At 43.9% G+C, this 27,894-nt stretch overlaps 1 protein-coding gene across 1 annotated transcript in view; it reads left to right on the plus strand.

Moving 5' to 3' along the window:
- Nucleotides 1-27,894, plus strand: part of LOC126252068 (bifunctional coenzyme A synthase) — a 120,723-nt gene that overhangs the window by 69,180 nt on the left and 23,649 nt on the right. The window contains exon 4 of the mRNA XM_049952914.1: nucleotides 9,537-9,791. Within this exon, the coding sequence (XP_049808871.1) occupies nucleotides 9,537-9,791 (255 nt within the window). The remainder of the gene's footprint in view (nucleotides 1-9,536; nucleotides 9,792-27,894) is intronic.

Consider the following 27,894-nt stretch of genomic DNA (forward strand, 5'->3'; position numbering starts at 1 on the left):
ACATTATCTAATAAGACAAGAAGAGGGGAATGCTGGAAATGATATGGCAACCATGAGAGCACACAAACCATCCTCACAGGTGTTGCCAAGACTTATCATATATGCAGCCATCAATTTTCCTCAACAATCCCAGGCAATCCATAGTATTCAGCATGATGAACTAACTGTGCAGAAACTGTGTGAAATTGCTCTAGTACGGGAAATCTCAAGAGCTTATTTCCCAACATTACAGTGGCTTTTGAGAGTTTCATTTCACCACCGACCACCTCGTGCAATTGGAATCCACAATCCAAAATGCTTTCTTATATCATAAACATATACTAACATCAATCTTTGATCTGCAGTAAGAGTAAGACGTCGTCCGGTGCTACTGTGTCCTCTGTGTGCTCTATGTATTGTGATAAGTTTCCTGTCTATTAACTTTTATCCTGAAATTTGTCTTGGCTCTTTCATATTCAAATTGGAACAGTCCTGAGTAACGACGTATTTAATAAAAAACAAGAATCAGTTCCAAGTGTTACTCTTTTCGCAAGCCTGTTCATCACCCTCATATCAGCTGTAGGATGTACAGTGTCCACCCCCCCCCCCCCCCTGCATGTCCGGGGGTTAGATTAGGCCCAAGGTATTCCTGCCTGTCGTAAGAGGTGACTAAAAGAAGTCTCTCACGTTTCGGCCTTTATGTGATGGTCCCCTGTAGAGTTTGACCTCCATTTCTCAAAATTTTTCCGAAGAGTGAGCCATTTGGGGAAGGGCGTCTTACATGGTGCATCGTGTCCATTGTGCATTGAGATCTTTAGCCCACTTCCTTTTCGTCGCATTGCAGTCCCGCTCATCCTCCATATCTTGAGCGAAGACACCTTCCTGGGTGCGTTTTCTTCCACCCACTACGCAGTGTCATTTTCTGCGCTGATGAGGACCATGGAATTCTTTGCTCATCATGTCCAGCACAGTAGCCAGTCTGTTGTGATGGGGCCACAATGTACCCTGTTGGTTGTAGCCCCCTGACTACACAGGGATCTCTCTGCTGATGGCTGCACCGTTAACTCCCCACATATGCCAAGGAGTAGATGCCCATCACCCTGGAGCATCGGGACTCCCGGCAATATCAATCCTGCCAGGTGGCCTTTGCCGCGACTGGGTGGCGCCTGTCGGAAGGGCCCCTGGTCGGAGTGGGTGGCATCAAGACGGATGATATGCCGTGAAGCGTACGTAGTACGTCACCTCTTGCTAGTGGTCCAACGCCAGCAGTCTCTAAGCTCACAAAGTCTAACTTTAATGCTAAGTAATATGACTCCAAGTCGTTTCCCTCCCAGGCCACACCATGGGAGGAACACCAGGCTAAGGATGGCAGTGAAGCTTATTCGCCCTGGTACCTCGTATGTACGAGAGTTGATGGGGAATCTTTATGTCCAGGAAGCCTCAGTTTTTTGTGGAGCATTTGGAGGACAAGTTTGTGGAGGTGGAGAGCTTGTCCAAAATAGGCCCTGGGTCAGTTTTGATGAAAACAGAATCCTCTGATCAGTCATGGGCTTTACTCACATGTGGCCAGTTTGAGGATGTTTCTGTTACCATCATGCCTCACAGGAACTTAAATATGGTCCAGGGTATTATATTCCACAGGAACCTTCTTTTGCAGTCTGACAAAGAGCTGTACACCAATTTAGAGTGGCGAGGTGTTCATTTTGTCCGGTGCATCCATTGGGGTCCGAGGGATAACCAGGTTGCCATCATTGCCTTCACCTTGGCATTCGAGGGTGACACATTGTCCGAGAAGGTCAAAGTGATGGTCTACCTCTGTGGCATCAACTCATGTAGCCTTCCCCTGATGCAGTGCTTTAAGTGCTGGAAGTTCAGCCATATGTCTTCCTGCTGTACTTCAAGCTCCACCTGTCGAGATTGTGGATGTCCATCGCATCCCAATACTCTATCTGTCCCACCTCCCATCTGTGTCAACTGCGGAGAGCATCATTCACCTTGCTCACTAGACCGCAGGATTTTACAGAAAGAGAGGAAAATCATGGAATATAAGACCCTGGACCGACTGACGTACCCCGAGGCTAAGAGGAAATTTGAGCACGTACATCCTGTGGCTATGACCTTCTCATACGCCGCCGCTATGAGAACAGTTGTCGCCCCATCAGGTCCTCAAATTGCTGTTGCATCTAAGAACCGGGAGACTACATCTGCCCCCTTGATGGTGGGGGCACTTCCCTTACTTTTGCTCCCACACCATCTACTTTAGGAGTGACACCCCCCCCCCCCCAACCACCGGGGATTTCAGTCCCCACTTCTGAGCCAGAGAGGCATAAGTTCTTCAGCTCCTCTCACTAGGAAGAGATCCCTTGAGTCACTCCTTTCCCAGGTTCCTGCTAGTGGGAAAGATGACGCCCATCAGTGGCTGAAGAGCCCAAAAGCTGCTGGTCATAGGGCTACACTGTTGTCCTCACTCCCAGAGACTGATTCAGTGAACTCCTTCCAGCCAGCGAAACCCAAGGAACAGTACGAGAAATCGAAAAAGAAGACCTCCAAGAACAAGGAACTTATAGTGGCACCCACACCACCGCTAGCTACCTACAACCTCTCTGTCTGAAGATGGGGTGGAGATTCTGGCATCCTCTAAGGACCTGGAGCTTGCCGGACCCTCAGACACAATGAATATAGACTGCTCAGATAAAAAGTCAGTGGCAACAGATGACCCTGAGGTGTAAACTGCCTCATTGAATTTTCCATGCCTTCCCAGTGTCACGGTGATGTCATCCACCAGTGGAATTGTGGCGGTTTTTTCCACCACCTGGCTGAGCTACGGCAACTGTTAAGCTTTACACCTGCTTTCTGCATTGCCCTCCAGGAAACCTGTTTCTGGACAGTGCAAACCCCTGCTCTCCACGGCTATAAGGAATATTACAGGAATTGTAGCGACTATAACCAAGAGTCAGGTGGAGTTTAGAGTTTTTGGGAGATTTTAACTACCATAACCACTTGTGGGCTGACACTGTGCGTACTGGCCGAGGCAGAGATGAAAAAACTTTACTGTCTCAGTTTGACCTCTGCCTCTTAAATACTGGATCCGCCACACGTTTCAGTGTCGCTCATGGTAGTTACTCGGCCATTGATTTATAAATTTGCAGCCCAGTACTTTTCCCTCCATCCACTGGAGAGCACTTGAGGACCTGTGTGGTAGTGACCACTTCCCTATCTTCCTGTCACTGCCCCGGCATCAGGCCCATGAACACCTGCCCAGATGGGCTTTAAACAAGGCGGACTGGGAAACTTTCACCTCAGATGTCATTGTTGACTTTCACACACGTGATAACATCGATTTGATGGTTGAGCAGGCGACTACCGCAATTTTTTCTGCAGCATAAAATGCGAACCCTCGCTCTTTAGGGTGCCCCTGGTGAAAGACAATCCCTTGGTGGTCGCCGAAAGTAGCTGATGCAATTATAGAACGTCGGCGAGCTCTACAGCGACATAAGTGGCACCCTTCCTTAAAGCATCAGATAGCCTTTAAGCGGCTCCATGTCCGTGTACACTAAATTATAAAACGACGGAAGCAGGAGTGTTTGGAGAGGTACGGGTCGACCTTTGGGTGCCATAAGTCACCAGACCCCAACAGGTGTCTTTGACGTTACCATCAATGGTGTGCTATGTACTGACACAAAAGCAATAGCCAAGTACTTTGTTGAGCACTGTGCTCAATCCTCTGCGTCAGAGAACTATCCCCCAGTTTTTTCACACCCTCAAACGGCAGATGGAAAGGAAAGTCCTCTAGTTCACTACACGCCACAGTGAATCCTGTAATGCCCCTTTTGCATGGCCCTAAAGACTCTAATAACCCTGCCGCTCTCCTCTGTCACTTCCTCTCAATTCCTGACATGTTCTGGGGCTCTGAAGTGGTTTACACCGATTGCTCGATGGCCAATGGTCATGGTGGCTTCGCCTCTGTCCACAGAGGCATTTTGAACAACATTCCTTGTCCAATGGCTCTAATGTATTTACTGCAGAACTGGTGGCCATCTCTCATGCACTTCAGTATATCTGTTCATGCCTTGCGGAATCGTTTGTTCTGTGTACTGACTCCTTTAGCAGCCTACAAGGTATCTACCAATGCTACCCTCGCCATCCCTTGGTAGCGTCCATCCAGGAGTCCATCTATGCTCCGGACCGGTCCCATCATTCAGTGGTGTTTGTGTGGACCTCAGGACATGTCGGCATCACAGGCAATAAACTTGTCGACAGGCTGGCCAAACAGGCTATGCGGAAACCACTTCTGGAGATGAGTATCTCTGAACCTGACCTGCATTCTGACTTACGCCATAGGGTTTTTCGGCTTTGGGAGATGGAATGGCATAACAGTACACACAACAAACAGCGTGTCATTAAGGTGACTACGAATGTTTGGAAGTCTTCAATGTGGGCTTCTCGCAGGAAATCAGTTGTCCTCTGCCAACTCCCCATTGGCCACACTTTGGCGACCCATGGCTACCTCCTGCGCTGTGGAGACCTTCCCGAGTGTTGGTGCAGCACCCGGTTGACAGTGGCTCATATTCTTGTGCACTGTGCCACTTTGACTGCCCAGCGACAAAATCTTGGGTTACCAGACTAATTGCAGCTAATTTTCTCTAACAATACCTCATCAGCGGATTTAGTTTTAAGTTTTATTCGTGAGGGTGTGTAACAATTGTGTTACTAAATGTGACACTTCTGTCACTAAATGTAACTGGGTTTTCTCTTTTGATGCAAGTCAATTGTCAGGATGATCATTCTAAAGCATTCTGTCAGGGTGAAAATATTAAATAAATTAACTTTTCCCTCTTAACAACATGTGGGCAGGGTGGGTTCTTCCTTGGCTCGGGTATGAGGTCGAATGAAACATCATTTTTACATAAGATAACTTTTATTGAAGATTTGTACAACTGTATCTTACGGGATGTTCTGGTTCGGAGAGCGGCAGCTGTGTCGTTTGTGAAGTCTTCTGCTGCGGCGGCGGCGTCTGATTACGCGTAGCGGTGTGTATCTCGTGTCGCCGTCTCGCCCAGTTGACTGGAGACACGCAGCGCGAGGTGGCCCGTTTAATTATTGCGAGCGAAATCGTGCATCGGATGATACCTTGGGTGTCGCGTCCCAGTGTTTCTCTTCTCTAAGCGGCCGCTGGCCGACGCAGAACACAGGCGGCCGCTTAGAGAAGAGAAACACTGGGACGCGACACCCAAGGTATCATCCGATGCACAATTTCGCTCGCAATAATTAAATGGGCCACCTCGCGCTGCGTGTCTCCAGTCAACTGGGTGAGACGGCGACACGAGATACACACCGCTACGCGTAATCAGACGCCGCCGCCGCCGCAGCAGAAGACTTCACAAACGACACAGCTGCCGCTCTCCGAACCAGAACATCCCGTAAGATACAGTTGTACAAATCTTCAATAAAAGTTATCTTATGTAAAAATGATGTTTCATTCGACCTCATACCCGAGCCAAGGAAGAACCCACCCTGCCCACATGTTGTTAAGAGGGAAAAGTTAATTTATTTAATATTTTCACCCTGACAGAATGCTTTAGAATGCTCATCCTGACAATTGACTTGCATCAAAAGAGAAAACCCAGTTACATTTAGTGACAGAAGTGTCACATTTAGTAACACAATTGTTACAGGTGGGTTTTATCATTTGATCTAAGTTTTAGTGCATGTCCTTTGTCCCCCTGTGTCCCCCACCCTAGTGCTTTTACGGTGTAAGTTTTAATGTGTTGCAAAGTGACTGGCTTCTCCTTTTTATTCTCGTGATCAGCCAGCCATGGTAATCTGCTTTGTTGTTTTAATTTCTTCATCCCATTTCTTGCATTTTCTTGTCCCCTTTTGCCCATTTACATGTTTGTTACCCTTCGTCGTTCATGTAATTTTTCCTTTCATTCCGTTTTGAGTTGTCAGTCCCGTTTGTTTTATTCTCACACTTGTGGCATTGTTTTATTCGGAACAAGGGACTGATGACCTTGTAGTTTGGTCCCTTTCCCCCTCTTTTAATCCAACCAACCGATCCACGTACAGTTTCACAGTCATTAAATGGAGATGACTTGTCCACACCATCATGCAACATCAATGGGTGGTACTTAATACCAACTTCAGGGAGCCATCTGGAAGGCACAAGATTGGATATTGGAGAGTAGTTTCCCTTCAGAAACCTATGTTGTTGACTTCTGAAGACTCAGGACTATATAGTTATACTGAGGTCTGTTTCAGTAATCAGTCGCTTGAAGTGGTTGCCTAATTCAGCTTCTGAAGCCTATTGTTAAATAAAAAGAAATAAAAAGCTGTCATACATGCCGCATCTGCATTAATTGAATGACAGTGGTATGGTAAAACTTAACATTCTTTCTTTCCCGAGTGGCCCCACTCAGAGAGTTATTACATAGACCTTTCAAAAGTCCCTAATTCTCTCCCACATATACTATGTAAATGTAGCATATGGATCATCAGTGCTGTTACAAGGGATATTCTGAAAGTTAGTGTCACCATTGTTTTTCAAATGGAAACTTTATTTCCAAAAACAAATACACCACGACATCATAAACTATACACTTTGTACTAATTTTTAACAGTCATCACCAACGTTGCAACATTTATTATAACGTGCAATCAGTTTAAAGAAACCGCTCTGGTAAAACTCGGTGTCCTGAAACCATTATGGACATGTCCGCTAACTCCATGTCCTGAACCCTAGTAGTGTTGTTTTCATTCATGGATGTGGAGGGACACCCATTTGGTCTTCATCCTCTGTGCTCTGTCTTCCTTCTCTAAACATGCGATACTAGCGACCAACCGTATGATGAGACATGACCTCTCCACTGTACACAGTTCGTAGGCATTACACACTGGTCCTTCGTGCTTATTCATACCAGATAAAAGCACAAGGTGCCATTGGTGAGCATATTGTCAGTACACGTCCGTCTGCCATTGTGATGTGTACTCAAAAAATACTGAGCACACCAATCTACAGCTGCTTTCTCTTCTACGGTGCTCTGTGCATGTATTTTTCCTCCTCTGCTGATGTCCCTTCTGTTGTTGAATGACCAAAGATTGTGTGTGGCTTTGTATAGTGATTGCTTGTGTCACCTGGTGTATCTCTTCTCTTGTAAAAACAATGATGAAAATAACTTCAGGAACTTCCCTCATACTATGTAGTCTGCTTGACCCTACTGCACGTAGTGGTGTGAGGGCAGGTGGTGCATTTTGTATTGGCCTCACCAGCAGTCCATTTCAAAAGGTAAGTTCCCATATGGTAAGTTCAGTGTCATCAGCTACACAGTAAATATCACTTGAAAGCCTAACTGTCTGCATTACCGTTTTATTTGTTGACTAACAGTGGAGGCTCCTTAAGAACCATCCCAAGGCAAGCTGTGATGTAACTGTAAGTCCTGAGGACCCATATTCAGTTTCCTCTGCTGGACTGCAAATGTTCCTTTCTTTTTGAGATTTGTCTTGATGGATAATTTCTCCCCAGATGCATCTTGATCTGATTCCAAAACCAAAGAAGACTACTGTATTCAAGTAACTTTTTCTATGTCTGTGAATGCACCAGTTTTTTAATTCCTTGCGTGGATGGCTCCGGAATAATGACCAAGGTTTGCTACACAGTTTCTTTCTGACAAACGTGAACAATAATCTCCAGTTTAAATTGACGCAGTATTTTCACTGCTAACATAATAATAGCCTTTGCCAAGTGTGTGAAACACTCAAGAAAGCTGTAACTTCCTGTTGTGTTGCAGTGTAATGAACTGTCAACCACTGTTGCCACAGAACACCTAGGTAACAAACATTCCAAATTTTCTGGCTGCACTATATGACACTGTTACCATCATGAGATTCATTTGAATAGCATTTCATGTGGGCATTCCATTGAGTGCACTCATTGATCAGAAGGCAGAGGAAGTCTAAAAGAGAACTCTTAGACATGTGAGTTTTTGGCATCGTGTGTTGCAACTGTAGCATCTAATTTTAAAAGCTTGAGATGTGAAGTAGCGAACCTCACAACATTCACTAAATTAAGAACTATGCATGAAGGATTTTATTTCAAGTCTGCCAGAAAGAATCTAGCATGCTATGCACATTACACCCACACACACCACTTGCTCACAATTACTAGTGACCTGCTCACATTTTCACATGGGTAGCAGTAACATCTATGGATGGACACCATGTTTATATTATGTAGTAATATACACTAATCTTCCTTGTGAATTAATCTGACTTTTAATAAAAATCATATAAAATTTCTACTTAGTTCCTGAATTAGCCTGAATGGACAGACGGAAACTGCAATGGGAGAATTTAATTTATAATACGTAATAATATTATGAAAAGTATAGTTTCTACTGACCATATAGTGGAGATGCTGAGTCATGACTCAGCATCTCCACTATATGGTGAGTAGCAACTATCATTTCCGTAATATTGTTACATTCCATTCTGGATTTTCCATTGTTTAATTTATATGATGTGTAGATAATGGGGGTAACCCAGCCCAGTATGAATCTGGTGCTTTTATAGTTGCTGTGTGGCTCATATACATACTGAGTATACTGTCTTGACAAACTAGAGTTGGGGGGGGGGGGGGGGGCTGATGCCAAATACTTAACATATCTTACATACCTGCAGACAGTGAGACAGTATATTCCATCTTTTGGGTGTACATCTAGGACAGAATTATTTGTTCTACCAATATTTTGGTTGATAACTGTGCAGCCATCTTCAAGGTGAGCCAGTTACTGAATCTCAGATTCTGTAGCTTGTCCAAACTCAAGAAGAAATAAGTTTGTCTCAAATGCAAGCTTAAAATATAATGGGACATTCTGTCTGCTTGGAAAACTTCAAGAAACACATCAGATACCTCTTGAGGAAGGATATGGTTTTATATGTCCAGAGATTGGAAAATCTACAGAATTTGAGATTCAGCAGCCAACTCACCTCCAAACAGTTGCACAGTCATCAGCTGAAATGTCAAAAGAAGAAATAATTTTGTCCTGAGTGCACGCCAGGAAGATGATGTAATATTCTATCCACTGGGAAAACTCCATTAAATATAACAAGACAGTTATTGAGCAAATCTTGTTGTTCACAAGGGAAAGCAGATTTTACCATGTACTCTAGTAATGCTTCTAGTTCTATGTCTGTGCTGTAGTGATGGGGACTAAAAGCCTCTCCCTGCAAATATAACCCCAGCGAAGTCTTCAGCGATATCCTCCCTTCATGTCAATAACCTTAACATTGTATCTCTCTCTCTCTCTCTCTCTCTCTCTCTCTCTTTCTTCTTCTTCTTCTTCTTCTTCTTCTTTAGCCCTGTCATCTATACTTAAAATAGTCCGCATCTTTTCATTTGTGTTATAAATGTTAACATCTTTGAATGTCTAGTTAAGTCTGTATCTTGTGTTTAGGGTTTCTTGTTGGTATTAATATGCATAACTCTTCACAAGTATCTGCCAAATGAATATTGTTTTTTGATAGTATCTATTTTTATTTATTTATTTATTATTTTTTTTTAGCCAAATCCACTCATACCAAATCACCCATACATTATTGGACTCACTGGCAATATTGCTAGTGGAAAATCATCAGTAGCAGGAAGGCTAGAGAAACTTGGAGCAGGTGTAATTGTATGTGATAAACTAGCACATGAGCTATATTGTAAAGGTGGACCTTGCTACGATGGAATGAGACAGTTGTTTGGAGATGGTATTCTAGACAGTCAAGGTGAAGTGGATCGAAAAGCTGTGGGTTCTATTGTGTTTAATGACAAGGTATTTAAATTTAGAATTATATTATTAATTTAGTACATAACATTAAGGTCATTAAATCATTCACAAATGTGGTTTCACATATATAGCAGTCCTGTTCTATCCAAGTGATAGTTTGCCGTTGATGTGTTCTCAACTGCAGTGAAACATGTGTTTTGCTAGTTCATGATAAATTTGACGAAGAGGTACTCAGCTCCAGTAAAAGTGTGTATTTTGCTAGTTCATAATAAATCTGGCAAAGAGGCACTATCTGAGTGATAGTTTGCAGTTGATGTGTTCTCAACTGCAATAAAATGTGTTCATGTTAAATCTGACAAAGTGGCAGTTTAATTGAATAAATACCTCTCCTTTATGCTTGCCCTTATTAAAGATGTATAAGTGTATCACACTTGTAGTGGTAACTGCCCAAGGCCCCCGTAACTCTGTTGCGCCCTCATGAGCAGTGATTATGTAGCCCCAAGCCATTGCAGCATTTCTTCTTTTCTCATGCTGCAATCTCTCTTCTTTTCCCCCAGTCCCTCCCTCAACTACACCGCACCTTTTGCAAAAAGCAAGTAAATATCAAGACGGCATCTGGAGTAAGCTACATACTGATACATTCAAACACCTTCAGGTAGCTAGTACCATTAACACCACACTGAAAGCAGCAGCTACATCCCCAACCCCCACCCCTAACCATCCACTCTCCTCCATCAGTGAAATGGGCACTTGCAGTGGGAATGACATTCATTGCAACTCTGGCCCTGGAGGACCTCGAGTTGCACTACACCCCTGAACAAATACATATGTTACAGTTTTACCTCTGCCACGTGATATATAACCCATCTGTTTTGCCCTTTTAACATAGTACTCAAGTCTTATGACCGCTTGTCGAAGTACTTTATACATGAAATTGGTAGAGGGAGGAGTTGTGTTGTATCTTGACTGTTAAAATAGTGACAGTGGAAAATCGTAGCTAAAGTCAGTCTAGTACAGCACTGACACAAATGGAAAAGTGACATGCCATTTTTCTGGGTTTCATTGAGAACAAATGGAAGAAGAATTATTACTTGAACCATTACACAGAAATGGTTTTCTCTGTATTCTAGATCCATTCCAAGAAAATTCAAAAGCTTTTCTATGAATAAATACACTGTTATAGATACACTACATAGATCCTTAACGGGAAACTTTTTTGTGATAATCACTGTAACTGAATCATCCGTCTTTAGACTGTCTATGTAAAACAGCAGAGGTTCAGTTCCATGTTAAGTTACAACATATTTTGTTTTGATTCATTACCAAAAGGGACAGATGTGAAGTTCTGCATTCTGGCACAGACAGGCCAATCAGGACCAACCAATGGTCATATCAATTATTTGTAAAATATCCCTCTGTTCCAAAGATAAACAGCTAATTTTCCACGATACAGCTGAAAGTTTTTAAGCTGTAAATTGAGTATCATATGTGGTGGTAAGTGTGATAAAACCCTTGGCAACATTTGCTGTTAGCCCACGCATGCGGACGGACTTCTGCAAAATAATAATAATAATAATAATAATAATATGTTCTGCCAGTCGTAAAAGGCGACGAAAAGAACAAACCACTAATAGGGCTAACCCCCCCCCCCCTTTTAGTGTGATTAGTTGGTTCAGGGCAGAACTAATGAAGCGTCGGACAAGCGCTGTCATGGTCGGGGACAATGCTTGAACCCTATGCCCATCCACAATGGTAACAACACTGCTAGCCACACGGAAAGTGATTTAAATCCAAAAAGAGGTGTTTTGCAGGATATGCTTCCTGCAACCACTCTAGAAGGAAAACAAAGACAGAGGATGAGATGGTCAGATGAAGTTAACCGACACCTCATGTTCTGTTATTACCAGGCAACAAACTTAGGAACCAACACAACTGGATACAGATCACAAGTATACACAACATTTATTACCAGATGCCCAGAATTAAAATTTTTAATAGAACAACGACTAGCTGATCAGATCCGTGTAATAATAAAAAATAACAGGATACCCCAGTCAGAATTAGGAAACATCAAACAACAAGTACAACAAATAATGGAACAAAATAATGTGCAATCAGAAGAAGAAGAAAATACAGTAATGGACTCAAACATCCCAGAGCAAACAAACAAAGAACAACACACATCAATTAAACAATCAGAGGAAAACGAAATCTTAAGACAGCCATCAGAACAAGCAAAAATAGAACACAAAATGACACACATGTTAGATATAGAAGAAAAAGTTCAGCTGACATATATAGAATACAAAGACACAAATACAGACATTAGACCATTCTTGCATAGACCACCAAACAACCCACAAGTCGAAACAACAACTATCAACACAATCATACACAACAAAATAAATGAAAACACAACTATGGAAGAGTTACAACTACTGGTTTATATAGGAGCACTCACTACACTAGATATACACACTAGGCAGAGATCAGAACCAACCAACACACAGAACAAACACACAAAACCAGCATGGCAACACAGGCTACAGATAAGAATAGAAAAACTGAGAAAAGACATCAGACAGCTAACACAATTTATAAGAAATGAAATATCGGACAAAAAACGAAAAAGGTTAGGTAAAATCTCACAACAAGAAGCGATAGAGCAATTAGATGAAAAGAAGCAGAAATTACAAGCATTGGCCAAACGACTTAGAAGATACAAAAAAAGTGAAAATAGAAGGAAACAAAACAAAACATTCAACACAAACCAAAAGAAATTTTACCAGACAATAAATAACAAACACATTAAAATAGACAATCCACCAAACATAACAGGCATGGAACACTTCTGAAGCAACATATGGTCAAACCCGGTACAACATAACAGGCATGCACGGTGGATACAAGCAGAAAGACACATACAAGATGATACCACAAATGCCTGAAGTGATAATTTTGCAACATGAAGTCACCCAAGCAGTTAATTCTACTCACAATTGGAAAGCCCCTGGAAAATATAAAATAGCACATTTCTGGCTAAAGTAGTTCACCTCAACACATTCACATCTGACTAAATTATTTAACATGAATATAATAGAGGGAAACATTCCACGTAGGAAAAATATATCTAAAAACAAAGATGATGTGACTTACCAAATGAAAGTTCTGGCAGTTCGACAGACACACAAACAAACACAAACATACACACAAAATTCCAGCTTTCGCAACCAACGGTTGCTTCGTCAGGAAAGAGGGAAGGAGAGGGAAAGATGAAAGGATGTGGGTTTTAAGGGAGAGGGTAAGGAGTCATTCCAATCCTGGGAGCGGAAAGACTTACCTTGGGGGGAAAAAAGGACAGGTATACACTCACACGCACACGCACATACACAGACACAGACACAGGCTTGTGTCTGTGTATGTGCGGATGGATGTGTGTGTGTGTGTGTGTGTGTGTGTGTGTGTGTGTGTGTGTGTGTGCGCGAGTGTATACCTGTCCTTTTTTCCCCCCAAGGTAAGTCTTTCCGCTCCCGGGATTGGAATGACTCCTTACCCTCTCCCTTAAAACCCACATCCTTTCATCTTTCCCTCTCCTTCCCTCTTTCCTGACGAAGCAACCGTTGGTTCCGAAAGCTAGAATTTTGTGTTTGTTTTTGTGTGTCTGTCGACCTGCCAGCACTTTCATTTGGTAAGCCACATCATCTTTGTTTTTAGATAAATTATTTAACAGTTACATTGCAGACCCGTTACACATTCCCTGATACACTCACACATGGAATAACTTATCTGAAACCTAAAGATCAAGCAGACACAGCAAATCCAGCAAAATATCGCCCCATAACATGCCTACCAACAATATACAAAATATTAACTTCAGTCATTACACAGAAATTAATGACACATACAACACACAACAAAATTATAAATGAAGAACAAAAAGGCTGTTGCAAAGGAGCACGAGGATGTAAAGAGCAACTGATAATAGATGCAGAGGTGACATATCAAGCTAAAACTAAACAAAGGTCACTACACTACTCATACATTGATTACCAAAAAGCTTTTGATAGTGTACCCCGCTCATGGTTACTACAAATATTGAAAATATACAAAGTAGATCCTAAATTGATACAGTTCCTAAACATAGTAATGAAAAATTGGAAAACCACACTTAATATCCAAACAAATTCAAATAATATCACATCACAACCAATACAGATTAAGCGTGGAATATACCAAGGAGATTCATGAAGTCCTTTCTTGTTCTGCCTTGCTCTGAACCCACTATCCAACATGCTAAATAATACAAATTATGGATACAATATTACTGGAACATACCCACACAAAATCACACATTTGCTATACATGGATGATCTAAAACTACTGGCAGCAACAAATCAACAACTGAACCAATTACTAAAGATAACAGAAGTATTCAGCAATGATATAAATATGGCTTTTGGAACAGACAAATGTAAGAAAAATAGCATAGTCAAGGGAAAACGCACTAAACAAGATGATTACATATTGGATAACCACAGCGACTGCATAGAAGCGATGGAAAAAACAGATGCCTATAAATATGTAGGATACAGACCAAAAAATAGGAATAGATAATAAAAATATTAAAGAAGAACTAAAAGAAAAATATAGACAAAGACTAACAAAAATACTGAAAACAGAATTGACAGCAAGAAACAAGACAAAAGCTATAAATACTTATGCTATACCAATATTGACCTACTCATTTGGAGTAGTGAAATGGAGTAACACAGACCTAGAAGCACTCAATACACTTACACGATCACAATGCCACAAATATAGAATACATCACATACATTCAGCAACAGAAAGATTCACATTAAGCAGAAAGGAAGAAGGAAGGGGATTTATAGACATAAAAAACCTACATTATGGACAGGTAGACAATTTAAGAAAATTCTTTCTAGAACGAGCAGAAACTAGCAAAATACACAAAGCAATCACTCGTATAAATACATCGGCTACACCACTGCAATTTCATAACCGCTTCTTCAACCCTTTGGATCACATAACATCAACAGATACAAAGGAAGTAAATTGGAAAAAGAAAACACTACATGGCAAGCACCCGTATCATCTAACACAGCCACACATCGATCAAGACGCATCCAACACATGGCTAAGAAAAGGCAATATATACAGTGAGACGGAAGGATTCATGATTGCAATACAGGATCAAACAATAAACACCAGATATTACAGCAAGCATATTATTAAAGATCCCAATACCACAACAGATAAATGCAGACTTTGCAAACAACAAATAGAAACAGTAGATCACATCACAAGCGGATGTACAATACTAGCAAATACAGAATACACCAGAAGACATGACAATGTAGCAAAAATAATACATCAACAACTTGCCATACAACATAAACTAATAAAACAACATGTTCCCACATACAAGTATGCACCACAAAATGTACTGGAGAATGATGAATACAAATTATACTGGAACAGAACCATTATAACAGATAAAACACCGCCACATAACAAACCTGACATCATACTCACCAATAAAAAGAAGAAATTAACACAACAAATCGAAATATCCATACCCAATACAACAAATATTCAGAAGAAAACAGGAGAAAAAATTGAAAAATACATCCAACTGGCTGAGGAAGTCAAGGACATGTGACATCAGGATAAAGTTGGCGTTATACCAATTATACTATCACCTACAGGAGTCATACCACACAATATCCACCAGTACATCAACGCAATACGGCTGCATCCAAACGTATATATACAACTACAGAAATCCGTAATTATTGATACATGTTCAATTACTCGAAAGTTCCTAAATGCAATGTAACATATACCATACAGTTAAAAGGAAGTCACGATTGATCAAGGTCCGTGTCACTTTCCATTTTTAACCAGACATAACGTCTGAGAAAGGAAAGAAATAATAAAAATAATAAATCAATCCCATCACAGGCTAGAAGTAGTGCAGACATTACCAAAAGCTGATTATTCAGTCTAGACAACAGTAGCAGCACAAGCAATACATAATTCTATTTACATACTACATAATACATACTACATAATTCTGGCTTCGATATATACACCTATACTCTGCAAACCACCATGAAGTGCATGGCAGAGGGTACATCCAATGTACCAGTCAGCAGGGTTTCTTCCCGTTCCATTCAAGTATGGAGTGTGGGAAGAATATTGTTTCAATGCCTCTGTGGATGCTGTAATTTGTCTAATCTTGTCCTCACAATTCCTATGAGAGTAGTACATAGGTTTTGTAGTATGTTCCTAAACTCATTATTTAAAGCTGGTTCTTGAAACTTTGGGTTAGTAGGTGTTCTCAGGATAGTTTACGTTTATGTTCAACAGAGTGCCAGTTCTTCAGAGTCCCTTTGACATTCTCCCATGTGTTAAACAAACCTGTGACCATTCATGCTGCCCTACTCTGTATACATTCAGTATCCCCTATTAGTCCTATATGGTATGGGTCGCTCACACTTGGGAGCAATATTCCAAGGTGGGTCATGCGAGTGATTTGTAAGCAATCTCCCTTGATATCACTTCCCGAGAATTGTACCAGTAAACTGAAGTGTACCTTGATATCACTTCCCGAGAATTGTACCAGTAAACTGAAGTGTACCACCTGCTTCACCCACAACGCACCCTGTGTGATCCTTCTGTTTCATATCCCTGCAAAGTGTTACATCCAGATATTTGTATGAGTTGGCCGAATGCAACTGTGACTCATTGATATTATAGTTGTAGGATACTACACTTTTTCATTTTGTAAAGTGCACAACTTTACAGTTCTGAACATTTAAAGAAAATTGCCAGCCTTTGCACCACTTTGAAATCTTATCAAGATCTGACTGAATGTTTATGCAGCTTCTTTCAGGCAGTACTTCATTATAAGGTAACTTCACCATCTGCAGAAAGTTGGAGTTTGCTGTTACTATTATAATCATAAATTGTAAAATACTAATAATACATTTGACAACCCACAGATTTCGAAGCAACTGAATAAGGATACTCTATGTAGTATGATTGTCTGTAACTGCATATTTTATCATAGCACGTATTGAAACCCATGGCATTATTGTCGGGAATTAATCGCCCTCATCAGTGTGACAACTCTCCATCTGAAATTTGTGAAACACTTTAAATCAGATGTGGTAACTGTTGGCATTGATTTATTGAAAACTCAGGGTTAAAGCCCTAAAACCTATATGGGCCCATATAGAGAGCCTAAACTGCTTAGTTTCCTTTTAAGATCATCAAACCCGAAGGGTTATGTCATTCTGGTGTGATTTATCATAGTAGAAGCTATCCACATATGTGGTGGCAGTATTCTTCTGCATTGACTGACAGTCCAACGTAGTGAATCATATCTGTCATCCGACATTCCTTCTATAATAGTCAGTGGCAGCACACTATTTAAGCAATGACAACACACTGTTTAGCGTCAATACTTAAACCATCTCACAATGAGTCTAGTCACTTTGTTTATGAGCTATGCCTCGTCATCAACAGGCTAAGTGTGACACCTCATTGCTCTTACGGGGCAAGGGAATTTGACAGCATTAGAGAGTTGTGCATGTTATGGCCATTCCTGAATGCATTGCCTAAATACGCCAACGTTGCGGAAGAGCATGTATTCCCTGCTGGTAAAAGCTCTTGTCCTGTAGTTATAGCCATATTTTTACTGTGTGACAGCTACTCTAGTCATCTTCACAAAGTGTATTCCCTATAGAGAATATTTAAGCTTCCCAAAGAGATGGAAGTCAAAGCCTGTCTACAGTCTGGACTGTAAGGTGGATAAGGCAATGATGTCCAACCCAATTTGGCGATGTGTTCCAAAGTCCTCAGACTTGTGTGTGGACGTGCATTATTGTGTTGGAGCTAGATATCTGCTGGATTCTTGTCTGATCAAACATGTCGGAAATGGTTCTTGAGTTTATTCAGTCTTCACGTATGCCTCTGAATTGATGGTTGACCCTCTTGTCATCAAATCCACGAGAATAATGCCATCACAATCCCAGTAGACTGTCACCATGACTTTCCGGCAGAGGAGGTTGTCTTGAATTTGTTATTTTGTGGTGAATGAGGATGATGCCATTCCATGCACAGCCTTTTTGTTTCCAGTGCAAAGTGGTGCACCCAACTTTCATCCCCTGTAACTATCTGTGACAGAAAGGCCTCTCCAACGGTCTCAAAATGCTCCAATAATTCAGATGGAATGGCCTTTCTTTGAATCTTGTTGTCTGCTGTGGGCATTCGGGGAACCCGTCTTGAGCACCTGTTTGAATATCAGATAGCCTCTATCATTGCAGGTGCACCAATGCTGACTGACAACTGTATAGCCAGTTGTTGAGTTCTGATGCACCAGTCAGCACAGGACAAGCCGAGCATGGCTGATCATTGAACTGTGTATCTGGATTTCCTGAGGCTGTAACTTTCTTTACCCATTACCCAACTGTACTCCTATCAACTGCAGCATTGCTATACACTGCACACAAACATCTATGGATGTTCACCATATTTTCTTTTTGTGCACACAAGAATTTAATAACAGCACACTGCTTGTAATGTGAGTTGTGTGTAGACACCATGTTGATGCTGTACTATGGCTCTGCCATCTGCCAGAACAGTTTGAAACTGCACTAGCACACAGAACAAATGTCAGATGTGAATCACCAACAAGGACATTTATCTATGTATATTAATGGCTTTTTAAAATGTGGGGCATTACTTATTGAATAACCCTCATATATCCTCTCTACTTCGGCCATCATCAGTTATTCTGCTGCCCAAGTAATGATACTAATCTACTACTTCCCTTAGCATTGCCTGATTTAATTTGAGAGCATTCCATTGTCCTTGTTTTGCTTTTGTTGATGTTCATAGTATATCCTCCTTTCAAGACACTTTCCATTCCATTCAACTGCTCTTCTAAGTCCTTTGCTGTCCATTGGCAGAATTACATCATCGGAAAACCTCAAAGATTTTATTTCTTCTCCTTGAATGTACAGATTGAATAACATTGGCGATAGGCTGCAACCTTGTCTCACTCCCTTCTCAACCACTGCTTCCCTTTCATGCCCCTCGATTCTCGTAAATGCTGTCTGGTTACTGTACAAGTTGTAAAAATTACAATGAAATGAATACCCCTAGCTGCATACAGGCATTGACATAAGTCAACGGGGACAGTTGAAAATGTGTGCACCGACTGGAACTCGAACCTGGGATCTCCTGCTTACGTGGCAGATGCTCTATCCATCTGAGCCACCGAGGACACAGAGGATAGTGCAACTGCAAGGACTTACCTCTGGCACGCCTCCCGTGAGACCCACATTCGTAACATATTGTCCCGCACTATATTCATAGTGCCCCTGCCCATCATACTCATTACTCGCAGCTTTACTGACGATTCCCGTAATGAAGTTGTAAAAAGCCAAGCCTTTTGCTCCCTCTATTTTATTTCTGCTGCCTTCAGAATTTCAAAGAGAGTATTCCAATCAACATTGTCAAAAGCTTTCTCTATGTCTACTTACATAGGTTAGCTTTTCTTTAATGTATCGTGTAAGACGGGGGACTCACTACTACTCTTTTGTGAGTACATGCTTGGCTACCGTAGGGTCTCAGCCATTGCACCACTACTTCCTCTTCTATCTAATATCTCCTCTGACTTTCCGTCTGTCTTTTGGTGCAGACTCTGCTTGGACTTGGTTCACGATTTTGGTCTTGATTTCCAGGTTCACTTCTGGTGCTACTGTCACCGTCCATTAATAATTATATGGTCCCCACTATTGGGTTTTACCTGCCATCTTTTCCAAATTTTACAAAAGTGCATATTATGTTGGGAAAGTCACCCAGTGTTGTGTATGGTCCACTTCTGTGCCCTTCCATCCTGGCACCCTTCCTTGCTGCTGTCGTAGTATACCAAAAACCCAGCTTAGTATCCATTCCATTGTGCCCATTATGGGAATGATCATCAAGGTACCTGTACAATAGTAGCCTAGTGACTGCAGGGATTGCACTGTTGGTGCCTGTGCTGATCCCTCCCCATGTATGCCAAGGAGTATGTGCCCATTATGACTGGGGCATGTGGACTCCCAGCAATGGATTACTGGCCAGATAGCTGTTGCTGTTGCTGGGTGGCACACATGGGCAGAGCCCCCATTCGGAGTGAGTGGCACCACGCTGGATAGTTTGCCCCTGGGATGAATCCAGGACTAGACAACAAGGAGCAAAATCCTCCCCCCAGTACCTGTTGTGTACCAGCACCGATCACCCCAGGGGGCTCGCCACTGTTTGGCGGGTTCATGCTTGGCTGCCACGAGTCCCCTGCCTTTGCGGCACTTCTTTCCTTCCATGCTGCATGTCGATCCTTTTTGCTATTGTTTTTCCCCTCCCTCGGGGAACATGTCTGGGATGTTATTGGGAATGTTCTGCATTGTCTGTCGCTGATGTAAGAACAGGCTGACCTTTGTTTTATGCTCCCTTTTCCTTTCTTTGTTTTCCTTCTCCTCTTGTTCCTCCGCTTCTCAGCGTTTCAGGTTCCTCTTTTCTTCTTCCTCCCTGTGCGCTCCTGAAGGCCGGCCCTCTCATCTTGATGCGTAACAGGTGACTGGGTAACGCGTAATTCCCAACCCTGGGTCGACAATTAGGGTTCGCCCGTACACCCTGGTACAGTCCAGGCCCAAGGAGGAGTGATTGCCTGAGCTGCAACCTTCCCAAATTGCCGATTGGTCCCTCTGTCAGGTGTTCGGGAGGTGTGAGTTGATGTGTGAACAATCACCTAAGACAGGTGTGCCCCTTCTGAAGGGGCCCCCACTTGGAAGGAACGGATTTTCTCGCAATGAGTCAATCATCTTCCTAATCATCATCTACGAAACATAAATGTAATGAGGCTAATGATTCAAAGATCCTTTCCACTGCACCATGGTTCCTCATGGTCTCACGTACTGAAGACGGTCAGTCCTTCGCCACGGTAAATCTGTTTATTATTCAGAAAGGTGTTGATGCAATCCTGCTCTCATTTACGGAATGGCACTTTGCTTTTGGAGACTACTTCTGATTCTCAAGCACAACTACTGCTTGCTGCCTCACTTCTCCACAGTTACCCTGTCGTGTCGAGGCCCATAGAACTTTAAATTCTTCCCGTGGTGTAATTTACACTAGGCTGCTTGACGGTCTACCGAGGCCAAAATCCACTCTTACCTCTCTGATCTGGGTGTCATTGCCATCCATCGTGTAATGAAAAAGGTAGATTCCTCCTTAGTACCCACCCACACTCTTTTCCTCACCTTTGATAGAGTGGTGCTTCTGTCCAAGATGAAATTATCACAGTCCACGTACATTCTGAACCCAATGCGGTGCTACCAGTGTCATCTTTTCAACCACACCAGAATGTCTTGTCGACACCCAGCCAAATGTGTAACCTGTGGTAGGGAAGCACACGAGGGTGATTGTCCACCTCCTCCTCCCAGCTATATCAACTGCAATAGCAACCATGCCGCCAGCTCTCGGGATTGTCCCATGTATCTTGATGAGCTAGCTGTGCAAGAGATCCGGGTAAAGGAAAAAGTGCTTTACCCAGTCGCTCACAAGTTACTGGCTAGTCGCAAACCCTGTGTTCCCCCATCTGGCACCTATAGTTCCGCCCCTCGCTCCATGAAGGACACGGCCACACAGACATGTGACCTCAAATTCGGCTCTGAGGTTGTGAAATTGCCCGTTGTCAAGGTAGCATCACCATCCCCCCGTCCAGCTGTGCAACAAACTGTCAAACTCTCACCTCAAAAGGGGCGAAGCCACCAGCTACACAATCAGTAGGCAGGAAGAAACAGAAGTAGTACTCTCGTTTAGACTTCCTCCGTCCCTCCAGCCAAACAATACCTGAGTCCTCTAAATGGAAAGGCTTGAAGTAGTCCACCCAAGGCAAATGGTCTTCTCCTTCACAAACTCAAAGATCACCATTGATGGTGTCACCACATGGTACCTTGGCCTGGCCGGCTTCCATATCACCGGTGCACACCACCAACTGTTTTTCAGCATTGGACTCCATGGACCAACCGCACAAGCAATCCAATGCTTCTGTGGACCCCATGGAGCAGAATCCTCCTGCTTCTGTCCCTGTAGTAACAACTCTACATGGCCGTCACTCAGCAGCCGTCGAGTTAACACCCCCACATCTCTTCCACATGATGACTGTCCTCCAGTGAATCCTTCGCGGCCTTCATTCCCAAGAAGAGGATTTACGGCTGCTTTTAGCATCACGTCATCCCCTTGTACTCTGCCTTCAGGAAACGAAATTCCGCCCTCACAACTGCTTTGAGCTTTCACATTACTTACCAATTTGTTTTGACCTTCCCCCAGAGGTCAGCATTCCATCTCATAGGGGCGTCACATACGGGATGACATTCATAGTCAACCCATCTCCATGACTACCCATCTTCAAGCTGTTGCAGTTCGCCTTTTCCTTCCCCACCTAACTTTGTCCATTTGTACCATTTATGTCCCTCCATCATTCAGTGTTGCCAGGGCAGACTGCCTTCAGCTTATTGGGCAGCTACCTCCCCCATTTTTGTGGTAACTTCAATACACATCATTCCCTTTGGGGTTCTCCCACGACCTGTTAGACAGGTGCCCTCTTGGCTGACCTTCTTAACCAACTTAACCTCTTCTGCCTTAACACTGGAGCACCCACTTTCCTTTCAGACTCCTCGCATACCTATTCCCATTTGGACCTATCTTTTTGCACTGCCCAGCTTTCCCACCATCTTGAGTGGTCCGATCTTTCTGACACCTGCTCGAGTGACCATTTCCTGTGTGCTATCCATTTGCTGACTCCTACCCACCTACATGCACACCCAAATTGCAGCTTACTGAGTCTTCAGAGAACAAGATTTCCCCAGTTGTGATGACCAGGTAGAATGTCTCACAAACGTTTTCCTTACTGTTGCAGAACATACCATTCCTCACACTTCCTCTTTTCCCAGTCCCTTGGTGGGCTGAGGCATGCTGCGATGCAATTCACGCATGGACACATGCTCTCTGCATGTTTAACAGCCATCCTACGATGACAAACTGCATACATTATAAACAGATGCATGCAAAGTGTTGTTGTGTTCTTCAAGATAGCAAAAGAACTAGCTGGATTTCATTCACTAGTTCTTTTAACAGTTCCACATCTTCCTCTGTCATGTGGGCCAACCTCAGACAGCTCTCTGGGACCAAGATCCATTCTCGAATTTCTGGCCTAACAGTAGCAGACGATGTTATCGTGGACCCTATTACTATCTCCAACACTTTGGGCCACCATTTTGCAGAAGTTTTGAGCTCTTCCCACTATCACCCTGCCTTCATCCACCGGAAATGAGTGGAGGCGGATCGAGCTGTACCCTTCCGTTCTCTGAATCATCAGTGCTACAATGCCACCTTTCTATGAGGGAGCTAGATCAGGCTTTCAGTTCATCCTGATCTTCCGCCCCAGGGCCAGATGATGATCACGTTCAGATGTTCCCTCCCTGTTGCTCTCGCAGCACCTTCTTCAGGAGCAACCCCTCTCCCTCCCCCCCGTCCTCACGTTGGGAAGGGGTCTGTTGGGTGACTCCCTTCCCAGGTTTCTGCTAGTGGGAAAGGTGACACCCAGCTGAAGAGCCCAAAAGTAGCTGGTCGTAGGGCTTCACGTTCGTCCTCAGTCCCAGGCATTGATTCAGTGAAGTCCTCCCAGCCAGCGAAACCCAAGGAACAGTGCAAGAAATCTAAAAAGAAGACCCCCAAGAACAAGGAACTTATGGTGGCACCCACACCACTGCTACCTGCAACCTCTGCGTCTGAGGATGGGGTCGAGATTCTGGCATCCTATGAGGACCTGGAGCTTGCTGGACCCTCAGACACAACAAATATAGACTGCTCAGGTAAAAAGTCGGTGGCAGCAGGTGACCCTGAGGTGTAAACTGCCTCATTGAATGTTCCATGCCTTCCCAGTCTCACAGTGATGTCATCCTCCAGTTGAATTGTGGCGGTTTTTTCCACCACCTGGCTGAGCTACAGCGGCTGTTAAGCTTTACACCTGCTATCTGCATTGCCCTCCAGGAAACCTGTTTCCTAGCAATGCAAATCCCTGCCCTCCACGGCTATAAGGAATATTACAGGAATCGTATGGACTATAATCAAGAGTCAGGTGGAGTTTGTGTTCATGTCCTAAACTCAGTCTGTAGTGAAACTGTGCCCCTTCAAACCCCTCTTGATGTTGTGGCTATCGGAATACGGACGACATAGGAAATAACTGTCTGAAACATATATCTTTCCCCAGATGGTGCAGTACATGATTTCTGCATTGGAAAATGTTATCCCTCATTATATAGGGTGCCGCCAGCGAAAGACAGTCCCTTGGTGGTCACTGGAAGTCGCTGAGGCAATTAAAGAGCATTGGCAAGCTCGACAGTGACTTAGGCGGCGGCATTTCCTAGAGCACCTAATAGCCTTTAAGTGGCTCCGTGCCTGCATTCGCCTGCTTATAAAATGACGGAAACAGGAGTGTTGGGAGACGTACGTGTCTACCATTGGGTGCCATATGTCACCTTCCCAAGTCTAGACAAAGATCAGACATCTGTTTGGGTAGCAGACCCCAACAGGTGTCCCTGGCGTTACCATCAATGGTGTGCTCTCTACCGACGCAAACGCAATTGCCGAGCACTTTGCTGAGCAATATGCTCAAGCCTCTGCTTAGGAAAACTACCCCCCAGCCTATCACACCTTCGAACGGCAGATGGAAAGGAAAGTCCTCTCGTTCAATACATGCCACAGTGAACCCTATAATACCCCCATTTACGGAGTGGGAGCGCCTCAGCACACTTGCACATTGCCCCGACACAGCTCCTGGGCTGGATCGTATCAACAGTCAGATGATTAAACGTCTCTCGTCTGACTACAACCGATATCTCCTCGTCATCTTCAACCGGATCTGGTGGGATGGCATCTTTCCATCACAGTGGCGAGAGAGCACCACCATTCTGGTGCTAAAACCTGTTAGAAATCTGCTTTATGTGGATAGCTATCAGCCCAACAGCCTCACCAATGTTCTTTGTAAGCTGCTGGAATGTTTTGGCAGTTGGGTTGGGTCCTGGAGTCAGGTGGCCTACTGGCTCCATGTCGGGGTGGCTTCCGGCAGGGTTGCTCTACCGCCAATAATCTTGTGGCCTTAAAGTCTGGCAGCCAAACAGCCTTTTCCAGACACTAACATCTGGTTGCCGTCTTAATTGACTTACGTAAAGCATACAACATAACCTGGCGACATCATATCCTTGCCACATTGTATGAGTGGGGTCTCCGGGACCCACTCCCGACTTTTATCCAAAATTTCCTGTCGCTCTGTATTTCCATGTACAACTGTGCAGCTGTATTTCTCCTCCAGAACTGGTGTTGCTGAGCAGCGCCTACAGGAAGCCATACAGAAGGCACAGTCAAGGGCTCTAGCTTGCAGCTTCCAGTTCTCAGCCACGAAGTCGTGTGTCGTGCACTTCTGTCAGCAGCGTACCGTTCATCTTGAACCTGAATTTTATCTTAATGATGATCCACTCACTGTAATGGAGACATATCAATTCTTAGGACTGGTTTTCGACTCCTGATTGACTTGGTTACCTCACCTTGTTAGCTTAAGTGGGAGTGCTGGTATCACCTCAATGCTCTCCGCTGCCTGAGCAACACCAACTGGGGTGCAGATCGCTCTACTCTGCTGCAGCTCTAAAAAGCACTTGTTCAATCCCACCTTGACTTTGGGAGTCTGGTTTATGGTTCGGCGGCACTCTCAGCGTTGCATTTCCTTGACCCAGTGTACCACTATGGCGATCGCCTAGCGATGGGAGCATATAGAATGAGTCCGGTGACCAGTGTCCTGGTGGAGGCCGGAGTCCCTCCATTGCAGATCTGACGTGTGCAGCTGCTCGCCAGTTATGTTGCACACATTCGTAGTTCTCCTGAGCATCTGAATTACTGTCTCCTCTTCCCACCCGTGGCAGTTCATCTCTCGCATCGGCGGCCCAAGTCAGGGCTCACGACTGCTGTTCGCGTGCGATCCCTTCTCTCCGAACTGGAGTCATTCCCTTTACCACCTCTACTTGAGGTCCATTCGTGTACACCTCCATGGTGTACGCCTTGGCCGAAGCTTTTGCATGGCCCTAAAGACTCGGTTAAACCCACTGCTCTCCGCTGTCACTTCCTCTCGATTCTTGATGTGTTTCGGGGCTCTGAAGTTGTTTACACCAATGGCTGCTGGTAATGTTGGCTTAGCCTATGTCCACAGAAGCCATATTGGACAGCAATCCTTGCCTGCTGGTTGCAGTGTACTCACTGCAGAGCTTGTGAACATATCTTGTGTACTTCAGTACATCCGTTCCTGTTCTGGTGACCCATTTCTTCTCTGTTCTGAGTCCCTGAACAGCCTACAAGCTATTGACCAGTGCTACCCTCGTCATCATTTGGTAGAGTCCAACGAGGAATCCATCTATGCCCTGGACCCATCCTGTCGTTCAGTGGTGTTTGTGTGGACCCCAGACCACGTCAGCATCCCAGGCAATGAACTTGCTGGCAGGCTGGCTAAACAGGCTACGTGGAAACTGTTCCTGGAGATGGGCATTTCTGCAATTGACCTGCGTTCTGTCTTACACTGCAAGGTTTTTCGGGTTTGGGAGATGGCGTGCCATAACAGTATGCACAACAAACTGCATGTCATTAAGGAGACTGCAAATGTGTCAATGTCTTCCCTGCAGGCTTCTCACAGGGAATCAGTTGTCCTTTGTTGACTTCGCATTGGCCATACATGGCTCACACATGGTTACCTCCTCCATCGCGAGGCCCCACCTCGGTGTCACTGTGGCTCACAAATGAATGTTGTCCACCTCTTGCTGGACTGTCCACTTTCCGCCACTCTGTGGCAAACTTTTAACTCTCCCAGCACCCTACCTTCAGTGTTGGGCGGCAGTGCCTCAACAGCAGCTTTAGTTTTACGTTTTATTCGTGAGGGTGAGTTTCATAATTTGATCTGAGTTTTAGTGCATGTCCTTTGTCCCTCTGTGTCCTCCACTCTAGGGCTTTTAAGGTGGTTTTAGTGTGTTGCAGAGTGGCTGGCTTCTCCTTTTTGATTCTCGTGGTCAGCCAGACAAAGTAATCTGCTTTCTTATTTTTAATCTCCTCTCCCCATTTCTTGCATCTGTCTGTGGTTTTCTTGTTCTGTTTTGGCCATTGTAGTGTTTATTGTCCTCCTGTCGTTCTTCTGGTTCTTGCTTTCTCCTGTTATTGTGCTGTACATCTTCTTTGTTTTCTTCTTTCCCTTGGATAATTGTTCTACTGGGAACAAGGGACAGATGACCTTGTAGTTTGGTCCCTTTCAGCCCCTTTTAAACCAACCAATCAGACTCACTCAGCACCCTTCTAAGTCTCTGTGCGCCATACACTGCCCATCTCTTAGTGCAGTGGATCCAGGAAAACTGTCACTTGCTCACTCTTGGTGGAGCCATTGTGATGTTTCTGGGGGTTGCTGGTCATGTCGGTCTGCCAGGAAATGAGGCTGCTGATGCTGCTGCCCAGGCTGCACTGCTCATACCTCAGCCCATGTGTACCTATATTCCCTCCAATGATCTCCGTGTTGCCGTCTGTCAGGGGGTGGTTTCCCTTTGGCATCGCCAATGGTTCTCCCTTCACGGGAATAAGCTCAGGCTTATTAAGCCTCTCCCAGCGGCTTGTACGCCCTCCTCTCAGCCCTCCCACCGGGAGGAGGTCATTTTAACCAGGCTGCTTATTGGGCACTGCCTTTCTGGCCATCATCGTTTGCTAAGTTCTGCTGCCCCATCACTTTGTGCACATTGCGCCTAAGTTTTAACTGTCCACCACTTCATGATGGAATGCTGATCTTCTTTTTAACCGTTTATGTTCCCACTTGGGTTTGCTGTCTGATTTATCAGCTGTTTTAGCAAATGATGCACTGGCTGTTGACCAAGTTTTACTTTCTATCTGCCAAAGCAATAGGGCAAAGGCCACTTAATTTTTAGTGTTGGATCTCCATTTCTGTTGGGTGTCTTTTTTAGCACTTTTTTACAGGCCTGTTTCAGCTGTCTTCTAT

The sequence above is a fragment of the Schistocerca nitens genome, chromosome 4 (genome assembly GCF_023898315.1).
Source record: "Schistocerca nitens isolate TAMUIC-IGC-003100 chromosome 4, iqSchNite1.1, whole genome shotgun sequence".
Classification (NCBI taxonomy): Eukaryota; Metazoa; Arthropoda; class Insecta; order Orthoptera; family Acrididae; genus Schistocerca; species Schistocerca nitens.